This window comes from Leucoraja erinacea, chromosome 14, assembly GCF_028641065.1.
Source record: "Leucoraja erinacea ecotype New England chromosome 14, Leri_hhj_1, whole genome shotgun sequence".
NCBI classification, from domain to species: Eukaryota; Metazoa; Chordata; class Chondrichthyes; order Rajiformes; family Rajidae; genus Leucoraja; species Leucoraja erinaceus.
This window is the reverse complement of record NC_073390.1, coordinates 13,106,078-13,132,228: the sequence shown is the minus strand read 5'-3', so window position 1 is coordinate 13,132,228 and position 26,151 is coordinate 13,106,078. Positions and strand designations below refer to the sequence as shown.

Below are 26,151 nucleotides of genomic sequence, written 5' to 3'. Positions count from 1 at the left end.
CTTTTATCAGGTTTCACCTCAGCTTCCGGCGCTCCAGAGAAAACCATCCAAGTTTATCCAACCTCTCCTTATAGCTAGTGCCCTCTAATCCAGGCAGCATTCTGGAAAACCTATTTTGCACCATCTCAAAGGCTCCACACCCTTTCTGTGAAGGGGCAGCCGGAACTATACGCAATACTTCAAATGCGGCCTAACCAATAAAGCTGGACCATGCCGTTAAATATCTCCACAGTGCAATGATCAGGTGGGGAGATCTGGACTAACAGGTGGACCAATGCCAACCAGTACATCTGCTCAGAACTGTAGCTACATCGTGAGCTTGATGTCTGTCACTGAGGCAAGCTATCCTTACTTGTCGAAGCCTAGATCTGTTACTGTGCTGTGCTATTTTATAGTCCTACCTGCAAGAGTGCATATATTTTTGTGTGTATATATATATATATCATTAATACATCATTGCAACTCTTTCAGGTGAAAAGGGCTTTCCTGGCATTCCAGGAATCCCTGGTTTCCCTGGTAGGCCTGGTTTACCAGGATCCAAGAAAGGCTTACCTGGGATGTGGGGACCAACAGGTCCAGCCGGACGACAGGGTTCAATGGGACCAAAAGGTCAAAGAGGTATCATTGGATTTCCTGGAATGTATGGTGAGAAAGTAAGTCTTTGATTGAATAGAATTGCTTCATCTAATTCCTGCTGTAATATCAAAACAGACGCTGGTAATGGATTCGAGGTGATTTCAACTTGTGGTTTATTTGCATTTAGGGGGACAGTGGAGAATGCGGAATTCCTGGATTACTGGGGACCTCAGGTTGTAAAGGAGCGAAAGGTATGAGTGTACAAGAGTAGCTCCTCAGAAGGTATCAGTGGACACGTGGGTTCCTGGTTAGGACATGACGTACACTCGTCCCATGTAGTTAACAGTCACTCTTCCTGAATGGAGGCCTCAGGTTTCAAAAACTTGACCTCTGCAGCTCAAATGAGCATGATTTAGTTTAGCTTGGTCTAGTTTTGTTTAGAGATACAGTGTGGAAACAGGCTCTTCAGCCCACCGAGTCCACACTGGCCAATGATCACCCGTACACACTAGGGACAATCCAACACACTAGGCACAAGCTACAAAAGCCAATTAACCTACAAACTTGTATGTCTTTGGAATGGGAGGAAACCGGAGCACCCAGAGAAAACCCTTGCAGTCACATGGAGAACATGCAAACTCCATACCGACAGCACCCGCAGTCAGGATTGAACTGCTGTAAGGCAGCAACTCTACCTCTGCACAATGTGCTGCCGCATTTGGCATCTTAGTTTCTAGTCAGGTTCTAGTTTCATAAACGTATGTTTTTGTGTTTAGAAGAATGAGGGGTGACCTTATTGGAACTTGCGGGATCCTCGGGAAATATGACAGAGAAGATGCCAAGATGTTTCCACCAGTAGGAGGCGCTCAAACGGGTGACATCATTTAATTTCAGGATTAGGGGCCAGATATTTAACGGCAAGATACATAGATATTTCCTCTCATAGAAGACAGTGAATCTCAGAAATTCTTTACCCTTCAGAGGGTTGCAGTGGTTAGATCATTAAAATAATTTAGTGAGGTAGATAGTTTTGAAAGATCAGGGAATTGTGTGCTTAGAGTTTAGAGGTACAGACTGAAAACGGGCCCTTCGGCCCAGCGAAACCATGCTGAATATCGATCACCCATTCACACTAGATCTATGTTATCGTTATTCCCACCTCCACATCCACTCCGGACACATTAAGGACAATTTTTGGAATGGAGGCTAATTAACCTACAAACTGTCCACCTTTGGAAACACAGAGGAGCAGAAGGATTCTGAGGTAGTTTGGCGATGATCACATTGAATGTTGGGGCAATCTTGAGGGCCTGGTAGTCTCGTTCCTGCTCCTGTTTTCTTTCATTTTTCCATGCTTGGAGATTTGCCCCGATCATTCAATGTGTAAAAGTACTGCCTCATTTATCATGAACCCCCCTCTCCCACCACTGAGGTTCCAGGTCAGGCCGAGCTCAGGGTTCCAAACGGGAAGAAGACATCATCTGGAATCTCCACTGCTGCTGACATTGCAGGCAGACAGATAGGAATTGGGAAAGAGTTGGATCGAATGATTCCCAGTCTCAGGTGGAATTCAAATCAATGTCCATATAGAAGTGTTCCTCTCTCCAGAGCCACACCCATTGGGTTGTTGAGCTAACAAATTCGTACAATAATAAATAACAGATAACAGAATTGGGAAAAGAGGATATAATGCTTAACATAACTTGAAATTAGAGATAAAAATGAATGTTTCTTAAACAAGCATGTTCACAATCCAATGAAAGAAGAAATATTTATCTCTTATCGAACAAGATCAGCCTGCTAGTATTTCTAATTTGCCATTTTATTACAAGCTTCCTCTGAAAGTAAACCACTAATGCATCTTTCACCAGGTGACCCGGGGGAATCTATTAGTTTGAAGGCATTTCCTGGACCGAAAGGGCAGATTGGTGATCCTGGATTGCCAGGTAAGGTATTTCTTTCCAGGAATCAGCTGCCGGACCTGCTGAGTATTTGCAGACCAATTCATTAGCTTAATAGTTTATATATTTTAAAATTGTGCTACACCAGTCAGCCTGCTTAATATTATCAAATTGTTTGGCACATGACATAATTACCATACTGATCTAGAAATATTTCCCATGGATGAGTGTGGCGTTTTCTTGAACATGGAGTTTAGTCATGTGGCCAGGGTGGAGTGGAGTTCCATTGAAGGGCCTGTCCCACTTTCCTGAGTTATTCGCGAACTCTCCTGAATTATTCATGAATTCGCCCGAGTTTTCAAACTCGCAGAATGTTCGTAACGAGCCCGTGGGAGGCCATAGGAGCCCGTGGATATAATGCAGCAGTTCGTTATGCCAGCTGTAGGTATTCGGGGCATCAGGTAAGTCGGGACGTTTTTTTCAGCATGATGAAAAATGTCCATGAGTAAAATAATAGCCCCGAGTACCTACGGCTGCATAACGAGTTATGCATAATGAGTTATGCCAGCTGCGAGTTTGAAAACTCGGGAGAATTCGTGAATAACTCGGGAAAGTGGGACAGGCCCTTTAGCAGATTTACTTTTAATCTGATCAATGATTCATGAGGAAATGTGCAATAATGAGGTCAGATATCTAATGGTAGAAAATAATGCGCTTCACAGGGCTATGGTCAACCAAATTCTTAAAATGCAATATTGGAGTTGAAATAATGATCATTTAGAACATAGCACATAAAACATAGAACAGCACAGCTCAGGAACAGGCCCTTCAGCCACAATGCCTGTGCCAAACATGATGGGAAGTTAATCTAATGCACGTGATCTTTGTCCCCTTAATTCCATACATATCCATGTGCCATTTAGAAATAAGATAAGAAGAATGCGGTGAGTGTGTTGAAGCATTATCAGAAGATATTCAGTGTAGTATGACACAGGACATGCTAGAAAGATTCAAGTGTAAAGCATGTTAGGAATAATGATAGCATGGATAGAAATTAGCTGAAGAATAGGGAAGAAATAATTGAAAATGATTGGAAGTGGTGACTCCAAGCTTCAGTGTTTTATTCAGTCGACTTTTGATCGCAGCTTGTTCCTAACTTTGAATGTAAATATGCCAATCTCCAAGTTTTCATTGCAACATAAAGGAAAAGATTTAACGTTCATGCAAAATTGAATTAAAAACTATCCAAGTTACATGACATTGAGAAGCGGTTTACTTGATGAGGCTACGTTTATTTTCACTTAGCCCATCTTATTTCCACTCTCTGTCTTGTTCTCAGCTAAATAACTCACCTGACTTACTTCATACTCCCACTGTTGTTGTTTTATCATATTCATTATCTTCTTTGTCATCCAAGAAAATAAAGCTTTTGGGGAGAAATATCATTTAGCAGAACCAGCAAACCAGTTGAAGGATTCTTTGATCTGATCTCAGCTTTATCTGAGTATTACTTCCACAATCAAAGATATTTCAAAGCTGCTTGTGAATATAATACATAGAGGTGACAAATGGTGCGGTATGGGGCTTGGTATCCTCCATTGATTGAGTTATTTTTGTGTCAGAATGCAAGGGCAACTCTCCTAGAGAAACAAATCTGGAAAAGACAAACAATCTGCTGGAATCTGGAGGAATCAAGCCCTGCCAAGCAGCCAAATGTGGATGGAAAGGAATGCTTGATGTTTCGGGTGGAAAACCTGCATTACGGCCAAAACAATTCCCTTCTACCCCCAGACGCTGCCTGTCCTGCTGAGTTACACTGGCATATTGTTTGTTGCTCCATTCCAGCACTACATTCTTTTGGGTCTCCTAATTTGGAACAGCCTTCACATTTAAAATTGTGCAGAAGTACACAGGCAAGCTTCATGCAAGGTAGTTCATCATTATTGGAAGATGAACACTGTGTACATTTCTTTCAGAGCAGAAGATACTGAAAGTAGAAATAGCTCTTGTAATGCACAACGCACCATCTTTGTGGAACAGCACCTCATATTTAGCTTGGGCAGCTTATACCCCAGCCGTATGAACATTGACGTCCCTAACTTTAAGTAACCTTTGCTTTCCCTCTCTCCATCCCTCCCCCATCCCAGCTCTCCAACCAGTCTTTTATGCCCCTGTCCCACTTGGGAAACCTGAACGGAAACCTCTGGAGACTTTGTAGCCCCACCAAAGGTTTCCATGCGGTTCCCGGAGGTTTTCGTCAGTCTCCATACCTGCTTCCACTACCTGCAACCCCCGGCAACCACCTGCAACCTCCGGGAAAGTGCTTTGTTGTTACCTTCTCCCAGCTAACAATGATCTATTCTACATTTCCCTTGATCTTTGTTTCCTTTGCCCTGTCTTCACACCTACACACTTCCTATTCCTCGCCCCTGACGTCAGTCTGAAGAAGGGTTTTGACCCGTAACGTCACCCATTGCTTCTCGCCAGAGATGCTGCATGTCCCGCTGATGTACTCCAGCATTTTGTGTCTATCTTTGATTTACACCAGCATCTGCTGTTCCTTCATACACACCTTATCTTGGGCGCAGGTGTGGTGATTGCACCTCCTCCGACCTCATCTGCTGTATCTGTTGTTCAAGATGTGGAGTCTTATACATCGGCGAGACCAAACGTAGATTGGGCGTTCGTTTTGCTGAACACCTTTTGCTCAGTCCGCCTGATCTCCCAGTTGCAAAACACTTTAATTCTCCTTCCCATTCCCCCACTGACCTTTCTGTCCTAGGTCTCCTCCATGGTCAGTGAGGCTAAGTACAAATTGGAAGAACAGCATCTGATATTTTGCTTGGGCAACTTCGTATGGATATTGATTTCTCTCACTTCAAGTACCCCCAATATTCCTTCTCTTTCCTTCTGAACCTTGTGATTTATGTAGTCGGCAGGGCAGTACTCTGCATGTCGCCAACTTGGACAATTTTACATTTTTATCAAGCCAATTAATCAAGCCAATTAAACAACAAACCTGCACGCCTTTGGAGTGTGGGAGGAAACCGAAGATCTCGGAGAAAACCCACGCAGAACACGGGGAGAACGTACAAACTCCATACAGACAGCACCCGTAGTCAGGATCGAACCCGGGTCTCTGGCGCTGCATTTTGCTGTAAGGCAGCAACTCCGCTGTGCCACCATGACTACCCTTTCCAACCCTCCCCCACCCAAGTTGCACCAGCTTCTCATTTTTCTTCCAACAAACAGCTAACAATGGCCTGTTTCCTTAATCATCGTTACTTTTTTGCATATCTTTCATTCATTGTTCTTCATCTCTCTACATCATCGTCTATATCTCTCGTTTCCATTTCTCCTAACTTGTGTGAAGAAGGGTTTCGACTCGAAACGTCACCTCTTCCTTCTCTCCAGAGGTGTTGTCTGTCCCACTGAGTTACTCAAGCATTTTGTGTATATCTTCAGTTTAAACCAGCATCTGCAGTTACATCATTCGCGCTATTTTATGTTGCAGTTAGCATGTTGACAGAATTTTTAACTTAATTAAAAGCTGGCAATGTGTTTGTCTTTCATTTGAAATGTCCCATGCAACCTGGAATATAAGAACAAATTCTGAGGGGTAGAATCTACCAGCATTTGGCAAGGCGAGGGCTAATTAGGAAAAGTCAGCAAAGTTTTGTGCATAGGAACTTTTGCCCAACAAATTGTAATCAAGTTATTTTATCGAGACGATAGATGATACATGGACTTTATCAAGGTGTCTAACAAGGTCCTGCATGGTAGGATGGTCTGGAAGGTTACATTGCATGGGATACAAGCTGAGATAACCACTTGTATTCGGAATTGTAATTGTAGAAGGAGACAGAGGATGGTACCAGGGGACTGTTATTTGGATTTATGGCCTTTGACCAGTGGTACGCCATAGGGATTGGTGCTGGATCCATGTTGTTTGTCATTTATATTAACAATTTGGAGCCTGCTGTGGTTGACATGGTTAGTAGGATGGCATCCATATTGGGGTGTAGTGGACAGTGAAGAAGGTTATCTAAGTTTACAACAGGATCTGGATGAACTGGGGCCGTGGGCAAAGGAATGGCAGAAGGAATTTAACTGGGACAAGAGCGATGTTTTACATTTTGGTAAGTTGAACCAGGGAAGGACTTGCACATCAAATAGAAAGGTCCTGGAGAACGTTGTAGAGCAGATCAACTTTTGGGTACAGGTACATAGTTCCCTGAAAGTGGCATCACAGAGAGACACAGTGGTAAGAAAGGCATATGGCATGCTTGCCTTCATCAATCAGGCACTGAGTGCAGACGTTGGGATCTCATATTGCAACTGTCAAAGTCATTTGTGAGACCACACTTGGAGCACTGTAGGCAGTTATTGTTGCCTAACTATAGAAAGGTTGAAGCTATAGAATGGACAATTTTCCATGCTGTATGACTGTCCAGGTATAAGAAATGGGAGTGGGAATGGGCCATTCAGCCCTTACTGAGCTATTCAATAAGATCATGGCTGATCCTTCACCTCAGAATCAAATGTGTCCACTGACCAACCTCATATCTCTTGGTTATCTTAATGACTAAAAATCATTTGATGTCAGCCTTGAATATACCCAAGGATTAAGTCTACACAGGTGGTGATCTCCAAAGATTCATTACAGTCCAGGGAAAAAACATATTTGCATCTCTCTTGAATTTCCGACCAGGACTGTGGCCAGAGGAACAATGGCCACATTTATGCTATAAAGGACTTTGTTTTAGTGATATGCTCTTTCATGTTTAATGTTCAATGTTTTGGGTCGGCTGATAGTGAATTCTGTTTTTATTTTATTTAGTGATACAGCATGAAACAGCCCCTTCAGCCCAACATGCCACTGCCAACTGAGATACCCTATCTACACTAGTCCCACCTGCCATATCCTTCTAAACCTTTCCTATCCAAATTTATTGTATAAGTTGTGATTGTACCTGCCTCACTACCTCCTCTGTTAGATTGTTCCATATAGTTCAAAAAGTTGCCCCGTGGCTTCCTATTAAATCTTTCCCCTCTTACCTTAAACTTATGTCCTCTGGTTCTTGATCCCCCTACTCTGAATAAAAAACTCTGTGCATTTAATCTTTATGTTCCCGTCATGATCTTATACACCTCTATAAGATCACCCCACATCCTCCTGTTCTCCAAGGAATAATGTCCTAACCTGCTCAGCAACTCCCTATAGCTCAGGCCCTTGAGTCCTGGCAATTTCCTCGCAAATCTTATCTGCATTCTTTCCAGCTTAGCACCATCGGGAGAAGAATAAAGTACAGGGGAGAGACAAGTCTTTGCCTTCCATCACAGTGAGGAAGTGTTTGGAGATTCACTGTGATGATGTCTGCGTAAATTGTGTTAATTGTGTGTCTTGGTTTTTTTTTCCTTGTTCGTATGACTGCAGAAACGAAATTTTGTTTGAACTTAGGTTCAAATGACAATAAACGGTATTGTATTGTATTGTATTGTATCCTTCCTGCAACGAGTTGACCAAAACTGAACACAATATTTCAAATGTGGCATCACCAATGTCTGGTACACCTGTAACATAACATCCCAACTATACTCCATACTCTGACTGATGAACAATAAATATATACTGATGCTATAATGTTTTAACACGATGTGTGCAATTACTTTATTTCCTTTTTGTAGGTTTAGATGGGTTACCTGGACAACGTGGTCTCCATGGTTCAAATGGAAAGCCGGGTCAACCTGGAGCAACAGGAATCCATGGAGTTCCCGGGACCCCTGGTTTCCCAGGTAACGATAGCTATTTAAAATGAATGACTGACCCACTAACTCTGTTATCAATATCAATTATTTTAGATGTTGTCATTGTGGGGAACCAGGGAAGAAATTGTAGTGGTGAATGGCAGAGATATTTGCTGCATCTTTCGCCACGGGTGAGGTATCAGAAGACTGGTGGGTGACTAATGTTGTTCCTCTATTTAAGAAGGGCTACAAGGGCAAGCCAGGAAACTGCAAGCCAGTGAGCCTAACACCACTGGTGGGAATGTTACTGGAGGGGATTCTGAAGAACAGGATCCACCAACATCAAAAGCCCTAGGGGACATAGACGTAAATTCAAAAGGCAAGGATTTAAAAGAGACATAAGGGGCAACTTTTTTCATACAGTGGGTGTATGGAATGAGCTACCAGAGGAAGCTTGCAGAGGCAGGTACAATTACAGTATTTAAAAGACATTTTGACAGATACATGGATAAGGACGGTTTAAAGGTCTATGGGCCACATGCAGCAATATGGGTCTAGCATCTTGGTTGGCAAGGACAGGTTGGGGTGAAGGGGCTGTTTCTGTGTTGTATAACTCTAACTTTATAATGCAAGTGTACCAGTCAAATGTAGACTTGGCAAGAAGAATTTGATGAAGAGGTTTATTGCATGGTGACCCATTGTATCTATGTGGGGTATTTAGGAGATCGAGGTCTAATTCCACTCCCCTGCTTCCTTCCGGAATGTTTTCCTGTATTTCAAATGTATTAAATTGTATGAAATAAGGGGAGCATGGTGGCGTAGAGTTGCTGCCTTACAGTGCCAGAGACCTGAGTTCGATCCTGACCACGGGTGGTGTCTGCACAGAGTTTGTGTGTTCTCCCCTGAGTGACCTGGGTGGGTTTTCTGCGAGTGCTCCAGTTTCCTCCCACATTCCAAAGACATGCAGGTTTGTAGGTTTATTGGCTTTAGTAAAATTGTAAATTGTCCCTGGTGTGTAGGATAGCGTTCGTGTGCTACGATTGTTGGTCAGCACAGACTTGGTGGGCCGAGCGGCCTGTTTCTGTACTGTATCTCTAAAACAGCCACGTGCTGTGAGTAATGAGGATAGGCAGTAGGCAGTCAGTCGACTTTTCAAAAAATGATAAAAATCCGCCCATGCGCAGAAAATCATGAAATCCGCACAGGCGCAGATTGGTCCGCTAGCCAGTCAATCGACTTTTAAAGAATCTTTAAAAACCGCGCATGCACAGATTACTCTCCTCTCCTGTAGCACACATGCAAAGGCAGAATTTCAGCTGCCTTTATTGCCCGTTGTAAGTGACGGCTTGAAGCAGCGCCCACTGCACGCGAGTTGAACATAGTTACTCGTATTACGCGTACTGCGGATGAAAGGCACGGGAGAATTATGCCTTCCTAAGATCGATTAATAAAATAATAACCATTTAGTAATAAATTCTGAATTTAGTAAATGAATTGGAAATCTTTACTATTTATATTTAATAATTACCTTTTTATAATTTTAGTCAGGGTAGGCACTGCCTACCTTGCCTTCCCTGACAGCACGTGCCTGCTCTAAACTAAACTAAACTAAACAAAGACATACAGGTTTGTAGGTTTATTGGCTTTAGTAAAATTGTCCCTGGTACATCTACGAAATATGCATCCACGAAAACATATGTTACACTTTGTAGTGAGTGATAAAGTGGTGTTGCTCTCTGGGGATGTGGAAGAGAGTTGTGCGTAAAGATCAATTGATGTCTGTAGCGGGGACTATTTTTGATATTTCTCACTGGCAAGCTTCAGTTTAAGGGTGTCACTGGCCTTGAGAAACAATTATGTCATCAAAATGGCTGTGAAACCCAATCACGTTGTGGAATTCTGAAAGGCATCACATCAGGAAGCAGGAAGCATGATCTTTAGTGATAGAGTATGACATGAACAATGGGAGGACACTAACAAAAATAAGTGACATCTTGAAATAAGTGACAGAAAACAAGAATCTTTTTGTAATTTCAGAATCCATTTTATTTATCCATTATGTACCTGAAGGAACTATAAATCACATGGATATGGTTTGCTTTTTGGTGACAATTTACTGAGCACAGTTTTGTAGTAAACCTCATGCAATAAAATATCATGGTTGGAATACTTTTATTTTGAATTTGTTGATTTTCCTTGATTACATTGAAGATGGTTGAAAACACCATACCTGGTGGATATTAGAATTTCTGTATTAAACCTGATGTGTGGGATCCTGATGTTACTGTCACAATATAGCACACAGATATGCTGATAATTTCACCAAAAGTGTAACTGCAAAATGAGGACAATGTTGTTTGTCTCAACCATAGTCTGATGCAAGGCAATCCATGGTCACTCCTTGTACAGATACTTCTTCTGACTTCTTTATTCACCCTTGAGGTTCCAATTGGCACTGCGTGTAGAGCTCTTGCCTCACATCGCCAGAGACCCAGGTGTGAGCATGACTTCAGGTGCTATCTGTGGGGAGTTTGCACATTCTCTCTGTTTCCTTCCACATCCCAAACACTTGCAGGTTTGTAGTTAATTGACCTCTGCAAATTGCCCCTGGGGTGTAGGGAGTGGATGCGAAAGTGGAATAACATAGATTGGGTGATTAAGAAGGAACTGCAGATGCTGGAAAATCGAAGGTAGACAAAAGTGCTGGAGAAACTCAGGGGGTGCCGCAGCATCTATGGAGCGAAGGAAATAGGCAACGTTTCGGGACAAAACCCTTCTTCAGACTGATGTAGGGTGAGGGGGGGGGGGGGGGGACGGGGAGAAGAAAGGAGAAAGGAAGAGGAGAAGCCAGAGGGCTGAGGGAGAGCTGAGAAGGACTCCTGGGTCTCCTCCATGGCCAGAGTGAGCACCACCGGAAATTGGAGGAGCAGCACCTCGTATTCCGCTTGGGCAGTCTGCACCCCAGCGGCTTGAACATTGACTTCTCCAATTTCCGGTAGCCCTTGCTGTCTCCTCCCCAGTGGCGGACTGGCCAGGGTGTCAGCTTGCCCGATGGCAAGTGGGCCCCTGATGAAGTGATAGCAAGTGATGGCAAGTGGGCCCCCTCTTAAATGATAGCATTGTAGTTGTAGGTGGGCCCCTTTGTCTCCTGGCAACCGATATTTTTTAGTCCCAGTCTGCCACTGCTCCTCCCCTTCTCAGCCCTCTGGCATCTCCTCTTTCTTTCTCCTTTCTTCTCCCCCCCCCCCCCAACCCTATATCAGTCTGAAGAATGGTTACGGCCTGAAACGTTGCCATTTCCTTCGCTCCATAGATGCTGCTGCACCCGTTGAGTTTCTCCAGAACTTTTGTCTCCCTTAGATTGGGTGATTGATGGTTGGGTGACGCTGGAGGGCCAAAGGGCCTGTTTCCATGTTGTAACTTTCAATCAATTGAAACTATTCCCTTTTGGCCACCAATTGCCTACCAACTGTCAAATGCCCCTTTCCACTAATCCCAATTTTAATTCTCCCTACACTCCTGTAAACTGAAACCCCTCCACGAGACATTCCCATTCATCCACACGCCAAAGGATATTTACAGTGACCAATTAATCAAACAACCCGCGCATCTTTGGGAATGTGGACAAGAACCGGAGCACCTGACGAAAACCCGGGACACAGGGACCAGCACAAGAAGAATGTTAGCATTTGATAGAAATATTTAGTTACCCTGAGGGAGCTGGGAGTGAGAAATCGACTTCCCTGGCATGAGGTAAGCTGTTAGCTCCCCTTCAATGTGTACTCCCTGCTGAGTTGAATGGCTGTGTATGTATGTAATGTTACGCCAAAGATGTTACATGAGCTGGAAATAAGATTGAGCTTCATGTAATCACTCGTGCAATATTCATTGTGCTGCTTGTGCTCCTCAGGTGCTCAAGGGCCTCCAGGAGATTCAGGGGTGCCAGGTCCCTCAGGATTACCTGGTGTGCAGGGACAACCAGGACCTGTGGACTCTCCATGTGCACCAGGCCTCAAAGGTAAGTTGTGGAGACATCTCACCAATGTAATCAAAGGCAGCCCATAAAAACAGATAATATTCAGGAGTAAGCCCTCAATAGTTCGTTCGCTTGTGTGCAGACGACACATAGCTTGCTGTTGGCTTCTGTCATCGTCCAACATGTTGACAGAATTGGTCGCCTGACACGTCACAAGGTGCATCGTGTCGTCGTTCACGGGGATCGCCACGAGGTGGCTTCTGTCATGATCCCCGCCCTCAATAGTAACAATCACGATCGATCTAGATATTCCTACCCTTAACGTCCTGTCAAATCAAATCAAATCAAATCAAAAATGTAACCTCTTTGCTCTCTCCCTATATTCACTTTGCAGGCCCTGACCCCTTTTTCTACTTCTATTGTTGATACCAATGTGCACAACCACCTCTGGCTGTGTCCACAGAATCTCCTGTCTACCCCCCTCACTATTGAGTCTGGTCTCACTATAGTTCTGTCTGACTAGCTACTTATGGTGCCATAGACCTGGCTGCTGCTGCCGCCCGCGGAAAGCTAATTTCCTGCTACAGAATCCAAATGCCTGTTACTGAGGAGGAATGGCCCCAGGCTGCACTATAGACTTGCTCTTTTTACCTTTCCTGGTGGTCACCCAACTCCCTGTAGCCTGCATCTTAGTTGTGACCACCTCCTGAGAACTCCTAGCTATGGTGCTCTCAGCATCTCAGGTGATCCTGTGTGCATCCAATACCAGACCCACTTCCTTGAGGCTGTCAGTCAGGAACTGCAGCTGGATACATTTCCCACACGTGTAGTCACCCAGATACAAACTATTTCCCTCATCTTCCATATCCCGCGGAACCGGAAAAAGGGTCTTGACCCGAAACGTTACCTATTCCTTTTCTCCAGAGATGCTGCCTGACCCACTGAGCTACTCCAGCATTTTGTGGCTCTTCGGAAGCATATCACTGCCGTAATGTGACAATAATAACTCTATACCAATGCCAACAATAAGCCTGAAGAGTAAAGTTAAAATACCTTACCTGCTATATTTCTGCTAAGTTCCTTCATCAAAGCCTCACCATACAAAGCCTCAACTCTTCCTACGTGGATATTGCTTGTCACCACTCTCATTCTGGCTGCTCCTGAGTCCCCTTTATTCTGAAACTACCAAGCCCTTATCTTACTGACTGCTTTATAAATCCCCACGTGTTCCTCCTCTACTCAATTCCGCCGTCTTTTGGGAAAAGTAACAATCCCTTACCCTAACGCTGAGACGTAAAGATTCACAACTACAAATATAAACAGATATGTCGAGTGCAATGCTTAAAAATTATTAAATGTTGAACATGAAAACAAACGATTTGTAAAGAGTGTTCTCTTGACTCTAGGTCAAATTGGATCCCCTGGTTTAAATGGATTAAATGGTTTACGAGGACAGAAAGGAATAAGTGGACCTCCCGGTAAGGACAAGTGTTGTCATTTCTTATTTTAGTGGATTCCAGATGCATCCAATCTCATGTCCTCCAGTTTATTGCATTCTGAATAGATTCATTCTGAACAGATAGAATCCACATAGTCATGTACTATACAGTATGGAGGCCAGCCTTATGCATGTCGACCAAGTTGGCATACTGGGCGAGTCCCATTTTCCTGCATTTGGCCCATGTCCCTCTAAACTCTTCATATTCATGTATCTATCCAAATGTCTTTTAAGTTGTAATTATATTTACTTCTGCAGCTTTCTCTAGCAGTTTATTCCAGCTATGGCCTACCCTTGGAGTGAAAAAGGTGCCTCTGAGGTCCCTGGTAACTTCCCTTCTCCCCCTAAGCCTATGCCTTCTAGTTTTAGCATCTACTCTGAGGGAAAAAGAGTGTTCACTTTATCCATGGCCATACTGGTTTTGTAGATTGCAACATGGTTCCTCAGATATCTAAGTTTCATAGATACAGTCCCAGCTTATCCAGCAGCTCCACAAGACCAGGTACCATCCCAGTGAATCACTTCTGCACCCATTCCAACTGAACTGGTCTATAGGAACTGAATGACATACTTATTTTAGCCAAACGACCAGAACTGCACACAGTACTCCAAGTGTGGTCTCACCTACAAATTGTACAGCTGAATCATGATGCCCCAGTTTTGTACTCAATATCTTTCCAAGTGTGCCAAGTGCTTTCTTCACCGCCCTGTCCACCTGAACTGCCACTTTCAGGGAACTCTGTACTTGTACTCCTAGATTTCTCTGTCCCCCACACACTTCCAGTGCTCTACCATTCACTGTGTAAATCCTGCCCTGGTTTGACATAATCGAAGTGTAACATCTCACACTTGTTAGAGTTTAATTCCTTCCGCCATTCCTTGGCCCACCTTCCCAATTGATCTAGATTTCATTGTAAACTGAGATATCTTTCCTCACTGTCCATCATACCAGCAATTTTGGTGCCATCTGCAAATTTACTGACAATGTTAACCACATTGCCATCCAAGTTGTTAATGCATATAACAAATAATAGTGGACCCCAGTACTGACCCTTGCAGCATTCATTTGGTGACAAGCCTCCAATCAGAAAAATCACATCTCTTTGGCGTACATACAATGTTGGTTTATCACATTGAGTAAAACAGTTTTACTCAAAAATGTATTTGCAACCACTAACTAAATGAACTGAACAATGGCGATGTACAGTTTCTGGTATTTGTTTCCATTAATTTCCATTGGAAAATGTACTTCTTTTATAAGCCTTCTGTTGCTTCTATGACTCTTCTGAGTGGAGTGAATTTCTCGTCACGATCTATACCCTTCATATCTATACTGTCCTGTGAATACCAACATCAAATGCATTAATGTGAATTGTGCATAGAATGGAAATTGGTCCTTCAGACCACAAAGTCTACATTGACCATCAACTACACATTTAAACTAATCCAACATCAATCCCACTTTCTCATCAAATCACCCTCAGATGCTGCTACTCACTGATACACTAAGGGCACGTTATAGCAATTAATTGACCTGCCAACCTGCACATCTTTAGGAATGTGTGACCATTCTGGCGGAACCTCACACAGTCACAGGTAAACCCCACACAGGTGACACTCACGGCTAGGATTGAACGGAGGTCTCTGCTGTTGTTATGGAATGATCTCCAGTTAGGTCAAGTTCCCATACTAGAGCTTGAATTGTCTCCAAGTTGTCGATTTAGCATTATCCCGTGAACTGTTGCTTGATCTATTAAAAGAGCTGTGATCTTGTTTGTCTAAAGGACCTAGTGAACCTGGACCATCAGGATCGCCAGGACCACAGGGTCCTAATGGTGCAAAGGGTGCTCCAGGACCTCCTGGTGGACCTACTCCATGCCCAAGAGGAACACCAGGACCTCGAGGCCCAGAAGGTAGGAAAGTACATTGAAGGATTAATCTTCAGTTGAATACTGAGTGCCTGGCAACACTTTGCATTTTAAATGAAAAAAATTGCTTTCCGGTTAAACATGCAAAATGCATGCTTTAATGCCATTTCTCCATTGGATGTTGTTTTGTGAAATTCGTTGTTCCAAATGAACCAAATACCGAAAGCACAAGTTTGTGCAGGACCGAAAGCACAAGTTTGTGCAGGAATTGTAGCTTTCTGGGTTTTAGACTGGCATGCACGAGTCATTAACATTAGAACCCATGTGTTCAGGTGTGTTTTTATCTCCATTTTGCAGACTGTTCTTAGATGATTATTGAGGATCCCCTTATCCTGCTTCTTCCTCATGCACATGTCACTGATCAGAAGCAGAGTTCAACAAGCATATGTTACAACATCATTTAACTTGTAGAGCAGAAGATTGATTTTCGCCACAATATGTTTTCAATAATGAAATCAATATCAAAAGCTTGAGAATGCTTTGCCTTCAGCATCGTTGGAAAACATTGCATTAGTTAGGGGTTTGTGCTTCAGTACTTCCTGCAAGTGTTTTGGTTAAGTTTAGTTTAGTAGAAAGATACAGCGAGGAAACAGGCCCTTCGGCCCACTGAGTCCGTGCCAACCAGTAATCCCCTAGCACTATCCTACACAGTAGGGACAACTTACAATTTTTATCCAAGCCAATTAACCTGTAAACCTGCACGTCTTTGGAGGTGGGGGAAACTGGAGCACCCAAAAAAAACCCACACAGTCACGAGGAGAACGTACTAACTCCATACAGACAGCACCAGTAGTCAGGATGGAACCTGGGTCTCTGGCATTGTAAGGCAGCAACTCAACTGCTGCGCCACTGTGACCTTTTATAATTTTCTGTGGTGCATATTTTTGCTTGGAATTGCACTGCGTTTCAACATCTCACTATAAACACAAGTGGAAGCCTGCATTGCAATGCATTGAGGTATAGTTATTTAAGACAAACTTTAACCTGCCGAGTTTTGAAAGGATTACCTGGCCGGCCTCACAAACTGTACTGTGTGCTGAGGACGTTGAATGTGCTCTCAGTTCAGATCGCAGGTAAAGGAATGACACTGATGTCTCTATTAGACCTGGCTGAACTTTTAAAGTAATTGGAAGATTACGAAAAACTTTAATCTCCTTCCAGTTTGAAGAGATATTTTTGAGATTGGTATATATGCGCATGCACAAAGGAATCAATTAACTTTAATTAAAGTCAAGTATCAATCATGGGAGTGTTTAGAGTATTATCCAACCATCAATTCTAGCCCAGGTCATCGGAACCATGAACTGTTGCTGTTTAAGAAAGAACTGCAGATGCTGAAAAAATCAAAGGTAGACAAAAATGCCGGAGAAACTCAGCGAGTGAGGCAGCATCTATGGAGCGAAGGAATAAGTGACGTTTCGGGTCGAGACCCTTCTTCAGACTCCATAGATGCTGCCTCACCCACTGAGTTTCTCCAGCATTTTTGTCTACCTGGTACTGTTGCTAGGTTGGCAAAATCTGTTGCTGCTTCACGTTACCTCATTCGTTTGTTGTCATCTTGTGTCTGATCACCATTTCCTGCTTGTATTAAAGGAAAAGAAGAAACCTGTTGAGTTTTATTAATTCTTGTTTTGATTTGCATGTTTGCATTTGGCTTTGACTAATATCATCACTTGAATCCATACTATCACCTGCTGCTTCACCTTTGCATTATGAACTCTCTCCAGGTCTGACAGGTGAGCACTTGAGTATATTGATTAATTGAGACTATTTGTGAATAGTGATTTGCCCGATTAATATTTTATGTGAATATGTAAAGGATAATATGTGATACTTAGTATAACTTACTTATCCTTGTCCCTGTGGGGCCCCTTGTATTTACAGGCACATTGTACAAACGCTCACTGTGTAGAATTCCCCCTCCATTCACTCTGTGTAATGACAAACCATGAGGTTTCTCTTTAAATAGGATTTTCTCCATTGCATCGCCTTCCCAAAATTGGCCCCAAACCACCGTTACAGAATAATGCAATGCTATATCTAGAAATCATTGTGGATAGGCATATTTGTAAACCCAATTCTCTATTTGCAGTCTCACCAAAGTGAATGAATTTTGTGCTCACCTCATTCACTGTATAAAGGAGGGTTGGTTCAAACTGCCCAGGCATTTTTATGCTTGGCACACATCATCCCAATGTCTCCATCATTCGGCCCCACCTTCTCCCGATGGTGAAGGAATCATCAACGCATGGAGGTCAGGTCAATGGATGTTGTTAAAGCGGAGATTGATAGATTTTTGATTTGCACGAGTGTCAGGGGTTATGGGAAGATGGCACAAGAAAGATAGATCAAGAGCAGAGCAGTTGCCATACTAGGCTGAGATGCATCCTGTCACAATAGAGCATCTCTGTGGAGGTTTGAGAGAATCTTCGTGGACAAGCCGGACAAAAGTCATTTGTCAGAATGCCTCATCGCTGAGATTTATTATACAAGATCTGTGACTGTGAGCAAAATATAACATAAGGCAGAAGATCCCTTTTAGCTTTGGAAGTCTGTCTACCTGACATGCCAAGCTCACCAATGTTAGGACACAACACACCTGAGCCCCAGCCTTCAACAGGTCAACAAAACAACAGCAGATTTTATTTGAATGGCATCTTTATCATTACAAGGCCGCCTGCTGACCCTCTTGAAGCAAACAAGATATGTCACTTTCTCTTTGCCACTGCTACATCTCTCTCAACCTCTAGCCATAGTAACAGATACAGTCGGGGAAGTGTGCGATCAAGCACCATCTTTACTCAAATCCTAATCTGTTTTATTTTCCCCACATTCCCATCAACTCCCTCCTGATTCGACCATTCACCCACACACTAGGGACAACTTACACTTACAGGCCAATTAACCCACAAACCTCTTTAGGATGTTGGGAAGAAACTGGAGAAGCCAGGAGAAACCGGTCACATGGAGAACGTGCAAACACCTCACCGACAGCACCTCAGGGGTCTGTCAGCATGCTCTCCATTATCCCTCTCACCCTGACATGCCGATTAGTACACTTAGGGCCGAATGCCGATTCTCACATGACGGTTCATTGTACAGCAAACTCCCTAGAGCCCCGGATAGCTGCTCCATTCACTATAAAACCCATTCTATTGATCCTGAACCAATGATCAACAAAAGCAGCAAAATAGGATTAAAAAGGCTTCAGTCCTCAGTTGCTCCAGTGTCAGTTTGTGTGAAGAGAGCCTTCAACCATGACAGTAGCAACAATCCACTGCACGCCAGGCTGAAGAGTTACAGGTGGGAGTTGGGGAGGTGACAGGATTGAGCCTGTCGTAAGAGATGGAGGGTCGGGGGCATCAAGGGAAGTGTCAATATCAGGCCAGAGTGACAGGGAAATCAGTGGGTGAGACGGGTGATGGGATTCACCATTTGTAATGGGACTAAGTTCACAACATGGCCTGGGGTTGAGAAGCTCAGTGTGGTGGTTGGTTATACAGTCAGTGGCCCTGAAGATATCAGCAGGAGTGGTGGGAGCAAACAACATGCCAAACAGCGTTTCCCTACGGAAATCTCTCAGCATGGACTTCCTAGCAGCCAAGCAGGCAACTATGTCCCTATAACTAATACAGAAGCAGACGTCAGCTCTCCAGTTCAGCCATGCCTCTGTGCGAGTGATTTGTGTTGTCCATAACCACCGGAGGTGGGAATAAATTTTGTGCAGGTGGCTTCAAAGGTTGCATTGCAGATGTCTTATAGTTATGCACCCAGGTAACTCCTTTTAGATACATAACATGGAGATTCCAGAACTTTTTTTTGTAAATACACAACCCAAGCACTAGTGGCACCATCATCTTTAACAATCAGTTTCAGATTAAAATTACTTTCACCACTCCCGAAAAATGTGAATACAACAGATTTATCAGTGGCTGTATTCTAAAACATTGTCTTGTCCAAATTTAAAATCTGTAACAATGACACAACATTTCTCTGAGTACTTTAATAAATGGGATCATTACTTCAATACCATCAGTAATTTTGAATTGACATTACAGGTGAGAGTGGGCCACCTGGACCTCCAGGCCTAAGAGGACCAACCTGCAGTATTATATCTCACGGACCTCAAGGAAGTGATGGTCTGCAAGGTGTTGATGGTCCACCAGGTAGGAGAGCATTTGCCAAGACAGCATCGTACAGACAACTAAAATTTTTTTTTTTTTTTTTTTTTTTGAAAATATTTTTTATTGGAGATAGGTACATAATCTATTACATCATTACTGTCTTACATTTTTAAATTGATAATATTGTCAGTTATTATTACATTGTCTCTAAAATAAAACTATTTTTTGAATACTAACTGAATATTATTAAATTTTGATAAATGAGCTGGATAATTAATTGCTTTCAAATAAATGGGAACGCATTTGTCAACTCTCCTGTTACAAATGGCAACAGGTCAATGTTGGTCAATATAGCAATAGATTTTGTTTTTTATTGAAATCAATTGAGGAGCATTGTGTAAAATGTCATTCCACTTGATCTTATGGGTTTCCTGACCAGCAAGTCTGGATACAATTAGAATGTGTTAACATTACATCGCTGAGCTCCAGTCATTGTGAATTGTTTTAGTTACTCAGGATTATTCCTTCAGATGAATGGTGAGGATTAGGGAGGGACAATTGTGTTTCTGTGTGTACCTTTGCTGATTGATCTTCTTTGCAGCCACACTAGTTGACGTCCATCCTTCTCACTCAGAGTTCCTCACTAATATCTTCCTATCATATGATTGGAATTTTTTGTGACATCTTCAGGAGAAAGGATGTGTATCCTGTATGGCACAAACATAATCCATGATGCCTTGCTTTCCTTTTTACGTTGCAGATAAGTAATTAAACCCCAATTGTAATTCCTTCCCTATACAGGTGCTACAATGCACAAAAGGGAACATTTCATTGCTCTTCTTCAAGTCTTTCAAAACTTTGAATCAATAGAAGTACAGCATGCTAAACGTTCCCAGGCCACAGCATTGGGGTGTTGCAGAATAAACTTCAACACCAAGCCAGTTGGGGAAGTATTGCAGCAAATGATCAGGTGCCTGGGTCAGAGGTACATTTTAAAGAATGCCGTAAAGGGGGAGAAAGATCTGGAGAGGAAACTCCAGACTTGACGATCTGAGCCAGAAGTAAAATCAGGCACACACAATAGATCAGATTTGGTGAACAGATACATGAGGAAGAGCAAGGCTGGAAGAGGTCACAGAGCAAGAAGGGACAAGGGAACTGAGAGCAAGCATGCTTGTAGTGTTGAAAACTAAATGTCATGTATATATGGTATTTGTACATGGCATTTCAAGATTGTAGTAAGCAAGATGGATACGTTCCAGCAGTTCTCCATGTGTCTTGGGTCATAGTAATACCTGCACTGTCCGCTGATGGAACATGGACTATATTTGTGTGTGAATCACAATGCTCCTTAAGACCTATCTCTATGACCAAGTCTTTTGAATATTTCCCCCAATATTCCTTACATGAATAGTATCCAAGCCTGACAAACAAGCTTCACTTAACTGTGAACAAAAGTAGGTCCTGCTACGAATTAGACAAGGGCAGCAACATTTCAGGTGAAAATGGGAAGCCAGCTATGCACAACTTTACAATGATTGAGTCTAAAGTTAATCACTGCAAGAAAGAGGCCTTAGGAGCTCAATAACTATAATGCAGCCAGGTTTAGAGGATATTATAGAGCCAGAAATGCTTTTTTGATGATGAATGCAGGGGAATAAGGGGTAGGCTGAGATTTAACATGAATGACACATCACCACGTGAGCAGATATTTCCATGATGACAATTATCTTTGCAACAGAGACAGTGAAATACCTTTTGGTTCCTCCCTGGGATCTTCTGCCCTCTGCTGGCCATTTGGAAATATGCATAACTCTTTTGCTGAGTTGGAATAGTCGTTTTTATATGTTTGGGATGTAAATCGGACGTATCAGCTAGCATAATGAAGGATGACTTCTGAGGATGAGCATCTTTTTGACAGCATGAAATTCAAGAAAGTAGAGAGAATGTACTGTTTAGTTCCCAGTGGTTGGCATCAGGAACTTGGACATTGGCTGCAGTAATCAGCATATGTGGCAGGAGGCTTGGTACATTCATTTGAGAATTCCTCCTATGAGTACCCAATTCTTCACTCCTCTGTAGCCAACCCCCAAATGTGTCAACTTCTAGATTATGCACTCGCTCTACTTTCTTACAATGTTCTCTTTTTTTTTTTTGCATCTGTCCATTCCTGAAGAGATTCTTTAAATAGGCTACCCACGTGTAATTAGGGCTGTCCATCTCCGCGGTCTGTAAGTCTGCCTAGTCTTACAAATTGGAGGACTAGGTTGAGAGAACTGGACTTAGGACTGTGACACTAACACAAATGGCTTTGTATGTTCCTCATGTAGTTTCTGCTGATGATCATGGACTATATATGAAACATAGAACAGTACAGCACAGGAACGGCTCTTCAGCCCACAATGTTTGTGCCGAGCATGATGTCAAGTGAAACTAATCTCATCTGACTGTACATGATCCATATCTCTGCACTTCCATGTTCCTAAAAGCCTCTTAAATGTCACTAACGTATCTGCCTCCATCACCACCACTGGCAACACATTCCAAGCCCCCATTACACTCTGTGTAAAAACATTTGTCCCACACATCTCCATTAAACTTTCTCCACCTCACATTATAGCTATGCCCTCTAGCAATGAACATCTCCAACCTGGGAAAAAGGTACTGACTGTCTATCCTATCTTTGCCTCTCATAATTGTATATACTTCTATAAAGTCTTCCCTCAACCTCCTGGTTCCAGAGAAAACAATCCAAGTCTATCCCTCTTCTCCTTCAAGGTGAAACTCTCTAATCGATATACATTCTGCATGGCTTTGAACTGCTACAAGAATTGGCCCTGCAAAGCCAATTGATCAGGTGTAGGACCCAGGAACAGGACTCAGGCTTTGCTTCAGTAATCAGGGAGAATTATGGCACCATTTGTGTTCCATGTTCATGGTATTAAATGGGACCAGTATAGTTTGCATTACATATTCAGATTATCTGCTTAATTTTCCTCATTCAATCATTTTATCTTTGCAGGTCCTCCTGGTTTTCTAGGTGATCCCGGGCTGCCTGATATCACATTTCAAGGGGATCCCGGCGAACCAGGTGCAGTGGGAGAACGTGGTGCTAAAGGACCACCCGGGGACTGGGGTCCATGTGGACCTCATGGCTTAGCAGGGCCACCAGGTCCAAAAGGTATTTCAACATTTTTAGTAATATCGTCTTGTGGCATATGTAAATATTCCACACGAAAAAGCTAAAAATCTAATATTCATTCTTCCACACATTGGTAATGGTTTGTAGATTCAGATTTTTGGTAAACATCCAATCATTACTTTCTTGGACAATACAACATAATATGTTTAATATCACATCCCAACCCCATTCTCTTTGCTGCTAATATTTCACAGCGTCAAATACTTCCATACAATGTTTTATTTGTCAGCCCTAATTTCCTGAATTGAGCGGTTGTCTAATCAATTTGGAGGGAAATTAAGAAACAAATGCAAAGATTTTGAACATCTGGCTTTCACTGTTTACACCTGTTAAAGATTGGATTTCACCCTCTTTAATTGTGCTGAACACACACTATTTTAGGGTGATGATACCTCTTCAATTCTCTATAAAAGTCATTGCACTTGGTAAAGGGGCATAGGAAATTAAGCTACTGTTTTTCCATACAGAATTGTATACTCAAACAGGACCAGCGGAGTTCTTAACAGGGGCTATTAGAAAAGATGCCTGCTAACGTGAGAGATGTGTCAGATACCCTCTCCGTGGTCACACTAGACAACTGCCTAAAAGCTGCCGCAGTGTTCAGGGAAAGCAAGGGGGAGAGGGGACATGGATAGGCGATGTTTTGGGTTGGACCTTTCTTCCGCCTCAGTTACAGGGAGACTTGTCGGAAGAAGTGTCCCGATGCAAAACGTGCCACATTCACGTCCTCCAGGGGTTCTGCCTGACCTGCTGAATTACTCCAGCACTTAGTGTAGTATTTTTCCATCTTTTAAGTAATCTTTTCTTTATGCAGATAGATTGAGGCAGCTGAGTTAGTTCACCTAACGTGGTGCGAGGGTTCCCTGCATTTCCTTGCATCTGTGTTTAAGCTGAAAGCCATGAGCAGAATTTCAACCTTGCATCTCACCCTCACCAGCCAAACATATCACACACACATTATCTGTCCAACTGCATTCAAAGACGTACTCACTCTTGGTATGGGGTTCATTTTCTCCTCCCCCTTACAAGAGTTGTTTTTAAAAATCAAAATGATTGCTTTTTACTTTGCACTTCATGACGCAGACTCCAGCCATGGTGTTTTGTTTACTGCCCAGGTGAACCAGGAGAGCAGGGGTTTCCTGGGTTCCATGGGCTCGATGGAAAAGATTGGGATTACCAGGTACAGATCAAGGTGATTCAATATTTACCATCGGTGCCCCGCTTATCCCTCCACCGAAAACGGTGTCCAAGGGCGCTTCAAGGTAAGCTACTGTTTTCCATCAGGGAGGCATACAGTTGGAGAGTAGATGAGGAACAGCTTCTACAATAATACCATCAATTGAATGGGAATAATATCATTGTCCAGTCTCTCCGTACAGATTCTTCAGATAACGCACTTCTATATCTGAAGACTAATGCAGCTAAACTGCATTTTTATTACCCGTACCCAGTTTAACCCGTATTTGTGCAATTGGCATATTAAAGTTGAATGATTTGAATTTCGGTCAGCAGGATTGAATTGGGTCGGTCAATTTGAAGGGGGAATTTTAGTAGGATTTCCCCCCAAACTATTAAAAAACTGACCATATTCAGGTGCTCGTAGGACCCATCCCATCGCCTCTACCTTTGGTTTAGCTTAGTTTAGAGATAGAGCGTGGAAACAGGCCCTTCGGTCCACCAAGTCCGCGCCGACCAACGATCCCCGTATCCTACACACACTTGCGACAATGGTGCCATTTTACTGAAGCCAATTAACCTACAAACCTACATGACTTTGGAGTATGGGAGGAAACTGGAACACCCGGTGAAAACACACGCAGTTACAGGGAGAAAACACAAACTCTGTACAGACAGTACTCGTAGTCAGCATCGAACTCACGTTGTAAGGCAGCAACTCTGTTACTGTGCCCCCCATAATACCCAGTGGCCAGGAATCTATAGTGCAAGCTACAATGGCTTTGACGTGGTGGGACAGTGACCAGAACATCAGTGACCAGAACCATTCCCGTTCCACACATTAAACACCAGTTGAGAGTTGTAAACAAAACACAGACAAGGGACAATTTGACAATGTGCCATTCAGTATAGTTCTCTCAAAGTACGTCTTGGGAAATCAGCCACAGGGTGGTGATATTGGGAAGCTGGGTTGGGTGGATTGGGATTGAGAATGGGGAGGCCTGCTGTGGTGTAAATTGGCATGGGGCTTGGAATATTGAGAGCAAGATCAATGAGCGGTGTGGGTTGGGACTGGCATTGAGAGAGGAGGGCATTAAGAGTAGCATCGGGACTGGGTATGAAGGATTGAAGGCAGCATCTGGAGAAGAGGCATTGGGAGCTGGGTCAGGAGAGTAGGAGCTGATTGGGAGCTGAATTGGGAAGGGGGGAGGGAGATGTTGTGAGTCATGTTGAATGAAAGGGAATAAAGAGCAACATTGGGAGAGGGAGGTATCAGGAGCAGCATTAAGATAGGAGAGGAAACTGGAGCGGCATCAGGAAAGGGGGGGGGGGGGGGCTCAGGAGCCACTTTGGATGAAGGGGAAGGAGGAGCAGTGAAGCTGGCATGTTTGAAGGAGGGAATATTAGGAATGGTGGGCTGTATCAAGATGCAGATGGTTGGTGGTGGAGGAAAGGCAATGTCATGGGTGTAATGTATAAGCCTGATGGATCTTTCAAGAACTGTATGCACCATGTAGTTTGATTTCTTACACATTGTAAGTCTTAAATTGAGGAGGTTTTTCTTTTCTCCAAAACACCCTACCTATTGGTACCATTGCTAACTTCCCCATTCCCAATCCCCAGCCTCCTACCATTACCAATCTGTGGCTGATTTCACACCAGGAGAGGTAGATAGTTAGGTTTTATTGGGAGCTCTCTCTCGGTTATTTATTCAAGCAGCACTACCAGAGACTCCACAGAGGTCTGAGGATCTACGTATGTCTGTTATGTACAGGTCTCTATGGTGGGCACCCTGAGATCAGGGCCATGTTGTTGTAGGAATGGCCAACCATCAGTAGCACTGTATCTGGAATGATGGTGTCCTGTGCAGCACCAATGTTAAAGTCACCTATAAAAAAACAAAGAACCATTGAATATCATGGCTACCAGGGTGCCCCGTCTAAATTTCCCATCGAAGTGAATCATCCCCAGAAATTGCCACAATGGTGATTTATTCCAGATTAAGACATAAAGTCTTAACGT

General features: G+C 43.1%; 1 protein-coding gene across 1 annotated transcript in view; it reads left to right on the top strand.

Moving 5' to 3' along the window:
* Positions 1-25,808, top strand: part of LOC129703784 (collagen alpha-5(IV) chain-like) — a 49,721-nt gene extending 23,913 nt beyond the window's left edge. Inside the window, exons 16-26 of the mRNA XM_055646494.1 lie at positions 521-653; positions 764-827; positions 6,333-6,470; positions 8,172-8,273; positions 12,136-12,243; positions 15,484-15,612; positions 16,694-16,700; positions 19,686-19,793; positions 22,774-22,932; positions 24,069-24,215; positions 25,753-25,808. Coding sequence (XP_055502469.1) covers positions 521-653; positions 764-827; positions 6,333-6,470; positions 8,172-8,273; positions 12,136-12,243; positions 15,484-15,612; positions 16,694-16,700; positions 19,686-19,793; positions 22,774-22,932; positions 24,069-24,215; positions 25,753-25,808 — 1,151 coding nt within the window. The remainder of the gene's footprint in view (positions 1-520; positions 654-763; positions 828-6,332; positions 6,471-8,171; positions 8,274-12,135; positions 12,244-15,483; positions 15,613-16,693; positions 16,701-19,685; positions 19,794-22,773; positions 22,933-24,068; positions 24,216-25,752) is intronic.
* The last annotated feature ends 343 nt before the right edge of the window (positions 25,809-26,151 follow it).